This window comes from Scomber scombrus, chromosome 10, assembly GCF_963691925.1.
Source record: "Scomber scombrus chromosome 10, fScoSco1.1, whole genome shotgun sequence".
In the NCBI taxonomy this organism is placed as follows: domain Eukaryota; kingdom Metazoa; phylum Chordata; class Actinopteri; order Scombriformes; family Scombridae; genus Scomber; species Scomber scombrus.
This window is the reverse complement of record NC_084979.1, coordinates 2140568-2157522: the sequence shown is the minus strand read 5'-3', so window position 1 is coordinate 2157522 and position 16955 is coordinate 2140568. Positions and strand designations below refer to the sequence as shown.

The 16955-nt window shown below is 40.3% G+C and overlaps 1 protein-coding gene across 3 annotated transcripts in view; it reads left to right on the top strand.

The window, feature by feature from the left end:
• vps13d (vacuolar protein sorting 13 homolog D) overlaps window positions 1–16955 on the top strand; it is a 66305-nt gene that overhangs the window by 34589 nt on the left and 14761 nt on the right. For 2 of the 3 annotated variants that reach the window (XM_062426599.1, XM_062426598.1), the window contains exons 35-53: window positions 981–1055; window positions 1265–1465; window positions 2149–2238; window positions 3615–3755; window positions 3850–3975; window positions 10094–10199; window positions 11299–11451; window positions 11579–11714; window positions 11823–11870; window positions 12185–12335; window positions 12504–12720; window positions 12810–13057; window positions 13144–13335; window positions 13458–13584; window positions 13780–13922; window positions 14477–14607; window positions 15326–15501; window positions 15866–15989; window positions 16222–16457. In XM_062426599.1, coding sequence (XP_062282583.1) covers window positions 981–1055; window positions 1265–1465; window positions 2149–2238; window positions 3615–3755; window positions 3850–3975; window positions 10094–10199; window positions 11299–11451; window positions 11579–11714; window positions 11823–11870; window positions 12185–12335; window positions 12504–12720; window positions 12810–13057; window positions 13144–13335; window positions 13458–13584; window positions 13780–13922; window positions 14477–14607; window positions 15326–15501; window positions 15866–15989; window positions 16222–16457 — 2821 coding nt within the window. The remainder of the gene's footprint in view (window positions 1–980; window positions 1056–1264; window positions 1466–2148; window positions 2239–3614; window positions 3756–3849; window positions 3976–10093; window positions 10200–11298; window positions 11452–11578; window positions 11715–11822; window positions 11871–12184; window positions 12336–12503; window positions 12721–12809; window positions 13058–13143; window positions 13336–13457; window positions 13585–13779; window positions 13923–14476; window positions 14608–15325; window positions 15502–15865; window positions 15990–16221; window positions 16458–16955) is intronic. The other variant, XM_062426600.1, reaches the window with a different exon arrangement.

The window sequence follows — 16955 nt, the reverse complement described above, 5'->3', positions numbered from 1 at the left end:
CTGCTTCATGCACAAAGTGAAGCTTGTTGATGTATACTAACTGACAGCCTGTCACTGTGATTGTGTTACTGTATTTGACTGTGCTGTCTGTACTCTGACAAATACTGTGCTGTGCTACTATGCTCCTCCAGACTGTGACATGGCTGCTGTAGTTTCTTACTTCCCCCCCCCCCAGTGTGTTCTGTCTAGTGTCCTTGGACTCTGGGAGCGAGCTATGCCTCCCAAATTCAAAGCCTGAGGCCTGTTGTTAATAGATGAGGGTCAGATCTACTCAATTCACAGGCTTAGTCACCCAGCCATACACGTGAAGGAGTCTAAAACCTGCTATGTCCAAGATATCATTTCTTTCTCAAGCATTTAGAGGAGAAGACCTAATTGTTTTTGCTTATGTTGATTATGTTTTCTATCACTTTTACAAACCTCCAATAAAGATTTTCAGAGATCTGATCTTATACAGTTTAAAGCATTCACAGAAATAACTGATTTCTTCAGCCAACCTCAGTGGGTAGACAAATCTTAACGAAATGGCAATTCTGTGCAAGCTTAAAAATACACACAAATATCACACATTTTCTAAATGAGCAACTAACACTGACAGAGGCCCCTGGCGATGGTTGTTAACTCACCTGAAGAATGCTCTCATGCTCAGCGTTGGCTTTCACACCAAAAAAAAGTCAAATGTCACAAAATGAAGACGTTTGTATCGGCCTTTTACCTGAAACTCAGTTTATTGGTTTCTTGTGTTTAAAATATAGTCAACAAGTCAGCATGACACCTGTATGAGCAACTTATACAAAAGCCATCTGTTAGATGTTGATATTTACATTATGTCTTTCGGGGGAAAGCTCAAATAGAATATACAGTTTTCGTTTAATATTTCCACAACTCGATCAATGTTCAACCACTTTTAAGTGCTGTTATTGTGTTGCTCATCACTGTTCTCACATCAGGTATTTATGAGGATTTGTTTGTTTCCACAGAGGGGCAGCTGACACATTTGCAAGAACTTGGTTTCAAGAAAGATGACTGCAAAAGAGCCCTCATCCACTGTAAAGGTGAGTCTGATCTGTGTGTGTGTGTGTGTGTGTGTGTGTGTGTGTGTGTGTAGTTCCCATTTCATAAATGATACATTTTAGGGTAAAGATAAGTAGTGGTTATGGTAAGGTTAAGTCTCCAGGGAATGAATGTAAGTCGATGTTCAATGAGCTGTGAAGTGATATAAACAAGATTGTGTGTGTGTGTATGTGTGTGTGTGTCCCCTCAGGCCAGCTGGACCAGGCTGCCACATGGCTGCTGGAAAATGCTGAGAACATAGCGGGCCACCCGAGAGCAAGAAGTGACTCTGGCTCCAGCAGCCACTCAGCTCCTCTGTCTGGAGTAGAGGTGAAGGCAGAGAGCGTCTGCATCTGTTTCATTGATGATTGTATGGACTGTGACATACCACTGGCTGAGCTCACCTTCTCCAGTAAGTCTCATTTACAGAAGATACAACAGCACTATGACATATGACATATGATATATTTAACTGGCATTATAGATATGAAAGATTAAGCAGTTTCCTTGTTGATTTTAAAACATGTGGTATGTGTCCTACCTGGTGGGAAAGACACAACACATGTAGCCACAGTGTCCCCAGTTTGGTTCCTGGATCTACTGTTGTCTTTATCCCTCTCTGTCCCCCAGGTTTAGTTTAGTTTAGTGTAATGCAGTGTAGAGTAGTTTAGTGTAATTTAGTGTAGTGTAGTTTAGTGTTATTTAGTTTGGTGTAACATAGATAGATGGACAAAAATACATTGAGAAAAGCAGTTACAAAACAGCACTTCCAGTCATTTCCTGTCTTAATCTCTCCTCTCACTCGCCTAATAATATATCACATTCATCATATTATATCATATTATATCATATATAAAATCTAAAATCACTCCAAATATGCCAGTAGAAAAGACACTCCACTATTACTAATAATAATCATCCTTGAGGACAGTAAACGTAAGATGGCTAAGAGTCATCACCACACTACAAACCCAACCAACACAGCTTAGCGAAAAATAAATAAATGAACTTCAAGAAATAATTATACATCTAGGAAGTTAGTGATGAACATGTGTGTGGTCCTGATTGTGATGTTCAGAATCGGTGTAATTGCAGGGCTGTATGTGCTACAGCGCATTGGTTCTACCCAGGAAGGCAACGCCAGTTTCACTCTGTCTGGAGACTACTACAACAGAGAGCTGTCAGGTAATAACATTTACTTCAAACATATTGAATCTTTCTGGCCATGAAGGGAATTTAGCTCAATGTTTGTTCAGAATGTTGAATGGTGAGTTATGACGAGTTATGACGCCAGCTGTTAATGGCACTAATTAACACCTTTTAGAAAGACCCTTTGCGGTCACCACAGGTAACTACACCTCCTCCACATCCCACATTACCTGTGGTGTACCGCTAGGTTCTATTTTAGGTCCGATGTTATTCTCTATCTACAGTATATGCTCCCACTTGGCCAAATCATCCAACGACACAACATTTCATTCCATTGCTACGCAGACGACACACAGATTTACCTTCCCCTGAGATCCGGTGACCCAAGAAGCCTAGCTGCTGCTGTAGACTGTCTCCATGATGTCAACTGTTGGATGGCACCACATTTCCTTTAATTTAACAACTCCAAAACAGAAATAATACTGTTCAATCCCCCAAATACAAAAAATCCCATCAGTCTTGGTCCCCTGTCTGCGAACATCAAGCCCACTGCCAGAAATCTTGGAGTCCTGTTTGACCCAGAATTAAGTTTCATTTCTCATATCACAAAAACTGTCCAGTCCTGTTATTTACAATTAAGAACAATCTCCAAACTCAAGCCGATGCTCACCCACTCTGACCTGGAAAAAATCATTCATGCTTTCATTTTCTCTCGTTTAGATTACTGCAACTCTCTCCTTTCCGGGTAACTTAAAAAATGTCTCTCTGGCCTCCAACTAGTTCAGAACGCAGCAGCTAGGCTTCTTACTGGTTTTAACTGACGACATCACATCACCCCAATCCTCGCTTCTCTTCACTGGCTCCCTGTTCATTTTAGAATTGATTTTAAGATTTTACTGATCACTTTTAAAGCACGTCTTGATCTAGCTCCAAGCTACTTAACTGACATGTTGACTCCGTATGAGCCGGCCCGCAGCCTTAGATCGTCGGGTGGGGCCTTTCTGGTTGTTTCAAAGTCAAGGCTGAAATCTAGAGGGGACCGTGCTTTTGCCATCAGGGCCCCTCAGCTTTGGAACAACCTGCCTGAGGAAATAAGGCTGACACATTCAGTACCTTCTTTTAAATCATTACTCAAAACTCATGTTGTTTGTTTGTTTGTTCATTTTGCTTATTGCTACTGTCTTTTATTTAATCTTATTTTTACTTCTTCTTCTTCTACAGGTAAGTGCAGAGATAGATGATGTTATGTAATGATGAAATGTTGCTCTTTATAAAGGACAAAACAAATCTCAGTTAAAGCAGCAGAGTGGTAATCATTAGGGCAAGTGATGGCTATAATTCAGCAATATGGATTAGGTTAAGATAGTCTCCCAGGCAGTGTCCCAGCTGACATCTCTGTGTGTGTTTTTCAGGCTGGGAGCCCTTCATAGAACCCTGGCCCTGCTTCCTGTCCTGGCAGCAGCAGGCCGCCGGCCGTCTCCACCCTCCACGTCTCAAGATGGGAATAAGAGCCAAGCAGAGACTGGACATCAACATCACCTCTGTCCTGCTGGGTGAGTCAAGGCTGGAACATGTATCTAAACAAGTTAGCGCGTGCAGTACAGTTTGCTGGACAGTGTTAAATGTGTGTTTGTCTGGATGTTACAGAACAGTACAACACTACCAAGAGCTCCTGGATGGCTGACTACTGCAATGAGGAGGAACAGAACTCCCAGTCTCCACCCCCTCTGCCCTGGGTGGGCTCCTCAGTCGACCCACCCAGCTTTGTACAGAGTGAGTTAAAACTACACAAAGCACCACAAACAAATCATCAGGTAGTGAAGAACTTCTTCACTAACATATGTTTCAAATAGATTGTAAGGCATATACAGCATCTGGATATCAACTTTTAATGTATTTAATAAAAAAAGAAAAAACAAAAGAAATGAATAAAAAGATGACAAAATAGCCATGTGACAGGACATGTCCACTCTTGGAAATGTGTGACAAATTCAAAGGTTTTTTTGTTATGAAAGAATGTATAAGTATGTTGATTTTCTATATTTTCCTCCTGTTAACAAATCCCATAAAGCATGGGTGTCAAATATATGGCCCGTGGGCCGGAACCGGCCCGCTAAGGGGTCCAATCCAACTCACAGGAAGTATGAGAATTGCAATTTTTCCACCTTGACCAGAATACAATCCTCTAAAAAAAACCAATGAATATATATTAAATCCATATTTAAACTGATGCAAAATGTTGTTAATCAGCTGCTTCTGTGCTAAATAGTGTGGAAAAAAAGACATAATTTTGTTGAAATCATTTTTCTTAAGACAGCTCAGGCTGTTCATCTGTTTTTCAAATAGATGGTCTATGAAAGTAAATGTATTATACATATATATTATTTATAGGTTATCATGCAATGGTTTTACTGGTCCGGCCCACTTGAGATCCATTTGGGCTGTATATGTGACCCTTGAACTAAAATGAGTTTGATACCTCTGCCATAAAGAGATAAAAACCATCAATGAACTAATGCTTCTAACAAGCATCGTGTGTATATCATCCTATACAGCATTTATAAGGAATATACATACTACTCATACATGGTTTATAACACACTATAATGTAGGTATAAGCATATATAAGTACATTTTAAGTTATACATTTTGTCAACAATTGTTAATTGTCCTATGGAGACATTATACAGCAGTGTACAGTTATGGGTGCACACAGGAAGAGTTATAGGTCTTAACAGATAGATTAAGAAACACTTGCTTACTGTTGATCAACTATTAACATACTGATTGTATAAAATGTTCCTGGTATATCTTATTCCTCTGTGCCACAGAGCACCACTGTCATCCAAAAACTGTTCAAACACATCAGTGTGACATCTGATGAACAATAAAGTCTGCCTCAGGCTCTGACTGAATCTCAATCTAAGGTTGTTGATGTGCTAATGTTAACCTCTAATGTTACTATATCTAAGAGCAGAAAGTGATGCACTCATAGAGATCACCACTCCAATAAACAGCCCAGAGTAAAAGACTGGAGGCTGAGTGATCAGTGCTGCAGTATGAGGTTTGGACACACAGCTTCTACTCACACTTTCATGAGAGCTGCTGTGCATCCAGACCCAAATAACACATCACCTATTGATTTAAAGGTACGCATACTGACATGGATTTATTTATATTTCAGTTAAGTGCATGGTTTAATTACTATGATCCAGTGCAATGGTAATGGATTTAATATTTCTATTTTAGATAATATTATTCATTTTGTGCCTAAGCTTAATTATTACACGGCAAGAAAGCTATCACCTGTTTATTGGTAATATTAGACTGCCCTCTAGTGGACAGAACATATAACAATCACATGCTGATGGTGGCAGTGGCAGTGCATAAGCCTGTGTCTACAATGTATAGATACATAATAAATAATAACTATAGGCTTAATTTGCAAATTTACAATGTGAATATAATTTGAATATTAAAAATAATAAAGAATACCATTTTTATTGGATTTTAGAAGAGGTTTAAGAGCAATAACACACTATCCTGCTGCCAGAAATACTCACTAGACTAGAGCATCAAATGTGGATTCATACACTGCTGAAAATATTCCCCATCAAAAGCAATTTTTCCTGCAGTTTGAGTGATATTTACCTTTAATAACAGTGACTTATTGTTTCAGGACCTTACTGAACCTTTAACAAACTATATTTTGTGAACCCTTTTCAAAGATTTCCACCCTCAGTAGGAACCAACAGGCTCGAAGTAGAAAGCCATAGACAGGATGGGGAAGTCAGAGAGCATTCAGAGACAGACTAACACATTATTGAGTTTGATCTTTTCATGGGATTTGTTGACAGCAGGAAAAGTGTAGCATACCTCCAGTTAAGTGTCTGGTTAAAGGAGGGTTTCAGTCGGTTACTTTGGTTGTTTGCGTTCATCTTGTGAGAAACTTGGTTGATGAGTTTCAGAGCTTTCAGCTGCTTCACTCCAGCCTCTTATAATGTTCCTTTTTATATTAATAATGTTAGCTAAGAAGTGATAATGAATCAAAAAAAAGTTAACAAAAAGAAACCCTGAAATTCATCAGCCAAGTTCTTCTGATGCCTCAGTTTAAAATGAATGGATATGTTGTGATATGTTTGGTTTGCAGACCAGATGTGTTAACAGAAGACTTGAACTGAAGCATGAACCCAACTATTCATAACAGTACCGATTTGCAGAGAAGTCGCTGAATGTCGACACAGAGTACAGAATGAGGATGATGAACCTGTAACCCTCTTGTGTGTTCCCTCTGCATGTGTCTCTGTTGTGCAGTAACTATCTCTCTCTGCTGTCAGGTGCTCCTCTTGCTCACCTTAGAACTAGGAGCACAGCCAGCTTGACCTGCCTCGAGCAGCAGATTCACTCAAGAGGTACAGTTCAGAGCTCAGTCGGCCCCCAGACAGTGTCCTCCAGCAGCACGCTACGTGTCAAAGCTCTCATTCAGTCATCATCGATCGTTCCCCCAAATAATACACAAGTGTGTGAGGGGTCGATCAAAAGCCTCAGATTTACCCTGAGAAATTATTAGTTTAAATTTCACTAATAGTGCCATTGGACAGGGATGAGACTGACATGGATCATATGGCACATGGCAATTATATATTTGGCATGCAGATAACAAAAATCTTGTGGCTCTTGATATTTTGTCAGGGCCAAATCCAGAGGCCAGATGTATAAAATTCTGTGTAGGCACGAAGACTGAAATAAACACACATTCTCTATCATCATCATCTCAGTCATCAGTGAATATCAGTTTTTATAGTGCATCCATTACAGTAAGTTTATCATGTGCTGCACAAAAAAAAAAAAAAAAATCTCCCACTGTATTTTTTTAACATCTCCACCTTATCATATGTAGCAAATTTGTTTGGTAAATGGCTTATGCATTTTGTGTGTATACTGCACATCTGGGCCCCTGATCACCTGTCAATCAAAGTGCCCCAGCAATAATGCCAAGAAAAAAATGCATATATGATTAGACAGTGTTAAAATGTCCCTCCATGTGTCAAAATTCAATATTTCTTTAAAAAAATCTGAATGACTTGTGCTACTGTTCATTTGTAATCTGTCGGTGGCAGAGCGATTGTTAAAACTTGTGGTAGACGTGCTCATCTTGAACAAAAAAAAAGTGCTGGACCAAAGAACTAAATCTGTGAAAGTGGGAGCTACAGTGTGCAGACTTTTTTCTGCCTAAAACTTATGGTTTGAAAAAAATCATTCGGTTTTTAAATTGATTAAATCAAGACCTAAGAAAAACTTTCAACTATGCAAATATACTTTTTTTTTTTTTAACTAAAATAAAAGCATGTAAACTATTTTCCTCATTGTTGTGTATTCACTTAGATTTGTGACTCATTTCCATAGTTAGTGAATTAACTAAAGCACACATCTGCACATTTCATTCTTAAGTTCTAGTCCATTCATACAGCGTTAATGTTGAAGATATACGCTGCTGGAGGTGTTACAGCACAAATCCTGTCTGGTGCTTTTGGCTGAGGTTTTTAGGAAATCTGCTACACAACTGAATGATAACCGTCTGTATATTCAGCAGTGTTGCAGGTTGCAGCAGTGATGACTAGTCATTATAGTCACTATAGATATAGCCTGTCCCGTCTGTCCTCGTCTTCCAGAACAATTTAAGTTGATGTTATTTTGTATTTTGCATGAACAGCATGATTTGCTTGTCTTTTTTTTTTTTTTTTTTTTTTTTTTACACTGCATGGTCAGTGGTTGTAAAACCTTTTCGAGAATTTTACTTGATGTTTCTGGCACTGTAGTCTTATGATTCTGGAAGACTGCTGCACACTGTGTAGGATGTAGTATAGACCCAAGCAATGTGACGTCATGCTAACAACAGTCACTTCTGGGTAGAGAACTTATTTCTGGTGCCATTTTCAGCACAGAACTGTAACATTTAAATATTTTTGGCTAAACATGGTGATCCAACCTGTCTGACATAATGCAATGCCAGCAATCTCAAATAACTTGTTTGTTCGATTTGATCGTGAAGACCAGGCTGCAGCTTTTCACAACTCTTGACACTGTTAAGCTCTCGTGCCTGTTCCGTATGGATCCACAGCTGTCTTGGAACACGTTTGCTCTTTGCAGATGGAAATCTGAAAAGCCCAAACCCTTCTCCTGTCTTTCTCATTACCCGTCACCCCCCCACAGCTAGACCTGTCACAATAATTACATTATAGGCTTATCGTACAATAAGGTAATTATCAACATCATCATGTCTATATATGGACTTATCATATGATACATATGATTTTTGACCTCAGTATTGCCACACTTCACATTAGCAGCTAAGATGCTATTCATGTCACATTGGCTAAACAAGTAGTGTCCTCCATTCCTCACTGTGATCGTCCTGAGTGGAGACTGTAGAAGAATTAAAGGTAAATAACTCTGTCCCCAACCATAATGACAGTCTGTGTGTAGCACTCACTGTCCAATCCCTTACATTATTATGCTTTTATATGATCATTATATCAGTGGTATAAAATGATCTTTAAATGACAATGATATCGTTTATCGTGATTATTTCTGAGACAATATATCGTCCAACAAAAGTAGTTATTGTGACAGGTCTGCACACAGCAAGACTTAGTTGAGAGTAAAGCTCAGATGTTCTTTGCCCCAGATTACTCTGCACTATTAAAGTGATGCAGGGGGGGTTTTCTACCCGGAAGTTATTGTAAACAAACACTGTGATTGGTTGAATGTGTATTTGATTATCGTCTGAATGAACTGACAGTTTCTCTCTCTCTCTGTGTCCAATAGTTTCTATAGATTTTTTTTATAGTATACAATTAACCGTAAAAGAATATAAATGAAATGGTTCAACTGTACTATGTAAAGTAAATAACTACCGGACACAGAGATCAAAGGTCAAACTGTTCTCTTACACTGTGGTAACTGGACCGAAGCAGTGTGTGTGTTTGTTTAATACCAGCAGTCTGCTTACATTTGTGTGTATTTTTTTTTATTATTATTGCTCAATAGGATTCACTCATTCACTGTGGTATATGAATAGGACATCTGTTAAATGTTAAAGTATCTTGCATGATGTTGTGTAAGGTTTAGGTTTGTGTTCAGTTTACTTTCAGTGACCTCCTGGAAAATCATTGATCTACAAATTACCATTCATATTTCTGTGCTTTGACTTTAGTTGATTCCATATATTTATCATGGTATACTTTATGTTCATGTGTAGTACATGAGCAATAGACCAAGCCAATTATAACTGTTGGCAAATTTATATAAAACGCACAAGCATGGCAGTGCCTTTTTTAAAGGGGTACTTTAGCAATGTAGTTTTGAACATCTGTAAATTGGGGGGCTTACAAGAGACACTTAAAAATGAATGATCCAAATTAAAGCAACACTAGATATCCCAATTTATAATCCCTACTGCGGGTAAGGCTACAAAAATCCCACATTTCAACTTCTCACAGCTACAAGTGTCTTTCATTAGACACCTTTCCCCTGCCTGGTACTGTAAATGGCCATGTCTTTAAACTCCACACCTCCAGTTTGTGATGTTGGCTTTTAGTTCAGTTTTCTGTTTTTGTCTGAGCCCAAGCTGAGATAATTAACCCTGATGTAGAAAAACTCCTTCACAGATGTTACACTGGCTGAGTTGAGCTTTATGTGTAAAAGCGGTGGAGTGCCCCTTTAAAATATTTAAGGCAACTGTGCCTTGGCTGTTCTTTATATCTCACGGCCCAAGAAGAAATCAAGTGCATGACTGTTAAAACTTGAACATACGGCATTGTTTTAAGTAATGTAAAGGCCAAGCACGCTCCTTCCTTTCTTTTTTTATTGGAACCATTTCTGTTTCCAGCAGACGTCAAGCTGTCCAAGAGAAGGCAGCCATTTGTGCCGTACGCTCTGCGCAACCATACAGGATGTACCATGTGGTTCGCCACTCTGACTACGACACCCACAAGGTAGGTGGAACGATCCCTATCTACATATACTGCACACTGGAGATTTGAAGGGGTTAGTAATACCAGGATCCAGAACCTGACACAACTCTGAAGCAAAGGTGGACTGACATGGGCCAGTCAGAGTATTCATTTAGTTAGTATAACACTAAATATGCAAATTGTATCATAATGTCTCTTTCTCACTTACTTTGGTATGAGAAATATGGAGCACAATTGCAAATATACATACAAAATCTTAATTTGGAGAATGAAGTTTATTGGTATCCTGGAGCTACATTATGACAATACAGTGTGTGTGCCAACACTGACAAACTGTATAAAAATGCCAAAACAGGCATTTGAACAATGCCATCCTGTGTCACATCGCCCCCTATTGTTGGATTTCAGAAGATCATTAAATCATCAATATGTCAGTGATAGATCTGTGGATCAGTGCTGCATGCTAATATGTTAGTATACATTATATGCAACAATGGGTCTTTAAGATGGCAGTCTTAGTAGGTTTGTCTGTCTGTTCCACACTTAAGCAAATTATCGCAACAATACAGACATAAAATGATACCAGATATCTCTTAATATACAGTAATAAGCATGTTAACATGAAGTCCACCGACCATTTTTATGCTCTCAAGAAAATCACCCTTATTTATGGTAATAACCATGTGGCCTTTCCTCTAGTGCCACCTTAAGAGCTAACATTTTCAGCCCCCTTAATGGTAAAACTCTGAGGGTATGTTGTTGTTACTAGTAATAAATACTTAGTTAGTTTCTCCCCTGCAGACAGGTTTTACTTGGGGCCGCTGTGGCTCAGGGGGCAAAGTGAGTCATCCACTAATTGGAAGATCAGTGGTTATTCCTGGCTTCTCTAGTTCACATGTTGAAGTGTTCCTGGGCAAGATACTTAACCCTAAATTGATCCTGAAGGCTGTGCCATTGGTGAATGTGTGAATGTTGGCAATGTAGTGTAAAGCATTTTGAGTGGTCGGAAGACTAGAAAAGCACTTTATAAAATTCAGTCCATTTACCATTCAACATCTGTGTAAAAAAATGACCTCACATACTGTAAATTTCTCCAAGTAAAGCTATTCATTTCCCACAGGGTGGCGCTGTCTCACAGCAGCAGTGCAGATTCCATCTCAGAAGTCCACGGTCCAGGAACTGATGACACCCACAATGTCAGCCAGTGGAGAGAGGTGCTACCTGGGGAGGAGATTCCTTTTGAGTTTGAAGCTCGAGAGAAACTTCGACACCGGTACAGCTCTGATAGCATCTGTAGAATTCAGTCTAGTGTAAATGCTGGAGTTTTGAAAAGTGTTTTTTTCCATAATTGCATTATGTGGATTGTGATAACTGACACCTTCCTGCTTCCTCCTCTGCAGACACACTCATGAGTTGAAGCTGCACCAGCTGCTTGTTCGAGTGTGTGGATGGGAGCAAGTTAAGCCGGTGTCTGTGGACAAAGTGGGCATTTTCTTCCGTTATGCGGCTCCAGACAAAAACAGCTCCTCCAACACTGTAAGCACAAATCTAAACAAACAAAGCTCATGTCGATCATGTCCTGCCTTCCAGCACTTAATAATTCTCTCAGAATAGATGTTTAATATTTCTTTTTTTTGTCCACAGGTTGGCAGTCCCATCAGCAGGACCAACATCATCCACCCACATGTCTATGTAAGTCTGGCAAGTCCTGTTTCTAATCATGATGATCAATAAGAAGTAATCATTTAGAATACAACTATTTTCATTATTGACTTATATATAATATATACATGGCATATACTAAGGTTTAATTAATTTATATAATAAAATATACTAACAAAACAAGGATAATGAAAATAAAGGCCCATCTGTAATATAAGCCTGTTTCATATAAAGGCCTGGTTGAATGCTGTGTGTTTGTGTTTCTTGGCAGCTCAGCACATAAAATGAAACCTGATGGTGATCTGTTGTTTTGTTCTTTCCGTTTTCTGCTTTCTGTCGTCCAGTTCTCGGCCCTGCCTCCAGTCAGAGTGGTCTTCTCCATCACAATGGAGGGCAGCGCCAGGAAGGTCATCACGGTCCGCTCTGCCCTCATAGTGAAAAACCGGCTAGATGTTCCTATGGAGGTCAGGCTTGACAGCCCCTCTGCTCCTGACAGTAAGACTCTTCTCCAACAACGGATCATATAAAACCTGTGCAGCAAAGATTGTCCAACGGACTAATTTGATTTATTTAAGTTTATTATATTTTATTTTATTTTATTTTATTTATCTTATCCAATTTCAGTTTACTGTAATGAGGCTAACCGTGTCCCTGTGTTGACAGAACCAGTGGTGCTGCCTCCCATCCTGCCTGGCCAGGCCTTGGCAGTCCCCCTCCACTTGACGTCCTGGCGCCTGCAGGCTCGACCCAAAGGCCTGGGCTTGTTCTTCTGTAAGGTTCCCATCCACTGGACCACTGTGGAGCGGCCTGGAGAGATCAGCAGCAGTAAGAGGGAGTGTCAGTCAGCAGACTTTGATGACAGCCTCAAGCGTAACTTCAGGTAGACACAGTCAATCAGACATTCTGTTCTTTGTTCTTTTTCTTCCCTGCATTTGTCATCACTCCACTCATTCCTCTGCATCTCCTCAGGTTTTGTGTGGTCATCAGAAAGGAGAACTACCCAGACCAGCAGCCTGCCAAGAAGGTTTCCGGCAGTGCGAAGCAGATCTATCGACAGCCGGGCCACACCATCTACCTGCTGCCCACCATGGTGCTGGCCAACCTGCTGCCCTGTGAAATCAACTTCTACATCAAGGGAACATCCATCAAAGGCTCACTGAAGCCGGGAAAAGAGGCCGTGCTTCACGCTGCAGACACCTCGCAAAATATGGAGCTAGGTCAGGACTCACCTGATGGCTGGTATTTATTTTCTAAACATTTTCATTGTTTCCTACTCCTGGTGTTCACGATGTGTGTCCTTCAGGAGTCCTGCTGGAGAACTTCGCCATGTGCAAAGAGCTGCTAATTCCTCCTGGAACTCAGAACTATGTGGTGCGCATGAGGCTGTATGACACCAACAAGCGCCTGCTTTGCCTCACCATCCGCATCATCCTGCGAGCACAGGGGGCACTAAAGATCTTGATTTCTGCCCCCTACTGGCTCATCAACAAGACTGGTAATGTTGTTGTTGTCATTTAAAAACTACAGATTTTATGAGTAAAACAAAAAACAGCCCAGTCATAGCTTTAAGAACAAGCTTCCCTGTTATCATTCCCTAAAGACGTTTTCTTCTTGCAGGTCTGCCGTTAATCTTCCGTCAGGACAACGGCAAAACTGATGCAGCGGGCCAGTTTGAGGAGCATGAGTTAGCCAGAAGCCTCAGTCCATTACTGTTCTGCTACACTGACAAGGAGCAGCCTGCTATGTAAGTGTGTGTGTAGACCTTGTTCCACCCAGCAAACAGTAACTCCACCAAACTCCCCCACACAAAGGACAAACAAAACTAATTTGCCCAAATAGATTATTGATGTTCTGTGGGCTTACTAACTAAAAAGCATCCTCCTGATGTTTTTATTCATCCATACTTACATTCATTTTCCCCTGTCTATCTTGATCCTAGGTGTACTATGCGGATTGGGAAAGGGATCCACCCAGATGGAGTTCCAGGCTGGTGCCAGGGCTTCTCCCTGGATGGAGGGAGTGGAGTCAGAGCAGTGAAGGTTATCCAGCACGGGAATAGGCCCGGCCTCATCTACAACATAGGCAAGTTGTTGTATTCACAATCAATACATGGAGAGCACTAACTGAAGTAGTGTCAGATTTAATGATGGACCAGCACCACAGTATTGGGATCGGGCCGAGCCGATTCTTGGACCATTGGGTACACAGGACTGGGTTTAGGGACGATTTTGGGCATATAACAAGAAAACTGAAATGATCTGAATTGCAATGAGTCCATTAGAATGTATCCATGATCTGCTTAGCTGATTAAAAGTTATGGATTTCAAAATGTTGATGCAACCAGATCAGATGAATTACATTTCTCTCATACTGTGTGATGTGTGAGGAGTCCCTGGTTTTCATCTTTTGCCTTTGATCAGGACTGAATAAGTACCTCTCTTATGATATTCTATCCTTCTTCATATGATTTGGGTGGAAGGTCTACTGCATCACCTCAGTGGCTTTGTGATTATCATTATCGTAAATGAAGTTTTGCATTGAATATTTAGCCCTCGTCGGGTGAACAGTTATCGACACGTAGATGATCTGACTTTGACTTTGTCATGCATTCATTCGTCCACGTCTGACCGAAACAGGCATTAGTGTGCGGAAAGGAAAAGGACGCTACAGAGACACTCACATCGTGACCTTCGCCCCACGCTACCTCCTGGACAATCGCTCTACACACAAACTGGCCTTCGCTCAGAGAGAGTTTGCAAGAGGAAAGGTGAGAAATGAACTGGTGGCCTTATTTTTTAAGAAATATATACCACACCTCATATTCTGTTACCATCTCTACTCTCAGCCACCTAATAAAAGGAAAATGCCCCCAAAAAAGAAAATACAGCATACACTATAACAGAGCTCTGCAACTGCAAATATTATATATGTATATATGTATTAGGGAAGACCGATACTGGATTTTTGGGGCAGATACCGATATTAAGGAGTAACATCGTATCAACCGATAATTTTAAATATAAAGAATATATACATGAACATACTTTTTTTTCAATGATCCCTTTAATAATTATAAATAACTATAACTAACTAAACTATTTATAATGAACTAAATAACAAAAAAACCCATGTACGTATATAGTAAACTTGAATTAAGGAAAAGGATCAAATATACATTAAATGCTGCCTATATAACTTAAAAAATATCGGCACATATCGGACCACATATATGCCAGTACCGATATATTTGTGACACTTTTAATAGTGCTGATTTGGTAAAATTTGAACAATTATAGGCTTAAAAAAAACAGGCTCAAGTTGTAGCTCGATGCTAACTTGCCGAATCCATAATGTTAAAACAGTTGTTCCAATTTATTCTGGGAATTGTAGTTAGTATCTGTAGTCTCTTCCCCCCCCCAGTTTCATCTACAGAGAGACAAAAAGTACATGATGACAGAAGTGATGAATGAATACATTTGTCGTAGGGTACGGTCAATCCAGAGGGCTACATCTCCACCCTGCCGGGCTCCAGCGTGGTCTTCCACTGGCCCCGCAACGACTATGACCAGCTGCTGTGTGTGCGCCTCATGGACACGCCCAACTGCACCTGGTCTGGAGGCTTCGAGGTCAACAAACCCAAGTCCTTCCATGTCAACATGAGGTGAAAAACATGAATATCACACACTCTCCAACACACTCTGAAAGCACTTTTCTTCCTCTTCTTTTCTACAAAGGAACACATATAATATATTATCTCATTATCATATATTTATCCTCTTATTGTTAATATATTTATTGAGACACTGCCATGTTATAAAGTTAAGTGCATTTTATTTTATAGTCAAAAATCTCAGATGTATATTACTCTTCATTTTTGGCTATTAAAGGAATAAAGGAAGTGTAACTCTCATTGTCTGTCCTTTCCTTGGACTGCCCAACTGCTCCATTTGGATCATGAACGTGTCTCCGTAGTTAAAGTGGTCCTGAGTGTTGGACAGGTTTTAAATGGATCTTGGTTTGAACAGGGACACTCTGGGGAACTGTTTCTTCCTGCGGACAGAGATCACCCTGAAGGGAGCTACCTACCAGATCTCCTTCACCGACACCGACCAGCTGCCTCCACCGTTCCGCATCGACAACATCTCTGAGGTAAGCTGCTGCTTTGACAGCTTCAGTCACATGACCAATCACTGATTGGACAAGAGAAGAGAGACAAGAAACAGTTTTTTCCCCAAAAAAAGTGAGATTGACCAACTGCCTAAAAGAGGTTTTCAGATACTATTAGACAATATGACAAGTGTTCACTTTGAAGAAAAAAGAAAAAAAACATCTCAAACAAATATAATAAATATGATAGAGTCCATTGTTTGAATCTCTTCAGGTGCCTATCCAGTTCTGGCAGCACGGGGTTGCTGACATCCGACTGCACACCGAGGTGAAGGACGGCTCAGTACTGGACTACGCCTGCGATGAGCCCACGCTGCCCCCCTACCTCACTCTGACCGTGAAGGGAGCGGGATCTTCAGAGGTCACGTCCGACATGAACTTCTTCAGAGAATACAACAAGCTCTACTACGAGAACTTCATCTACATCGCAGCCACACACACCTTCTCACAGTACGGACCACTCACACGACTCATCGTTTTATTCATATACAAGGAACAACACAACACACAAGAGTACACATTGACCCCCCCCCCCCCCCCCCCAAACCCAGACAGCTATACAGCATATCATTTAAAAAAGAAAAGAAAACAATTAAACCTAAATAGGCATCAAAAAATGTTAGTTAATCATATCAATAACAGAAAAGTTCTTCACCTCTGCAGGTAAATAGTGTAAGAAAGGTGACCAAACCTTCAGAAACAGCTCATCTTTTCCTTTTAAGACAGCCTGTAATCTTTCATGAGGGAGGGTGTTACGAATCTCTCTGTAACGGAGGGCAACACTCGGCGGAAAGTCTTTGATCCAGTTGTTCAAGGTGTACTTTCGAGTAATTAAAAGGAGCTTTTGTAGTGTGATGCAGGGAGATGTAATTCCCTGAGGGGGGAGGCCCAACAGGAAAACAGCAGGGTCCTTTTTTTTTTTTTTTTTTTTTACTTTTGAAATATTTC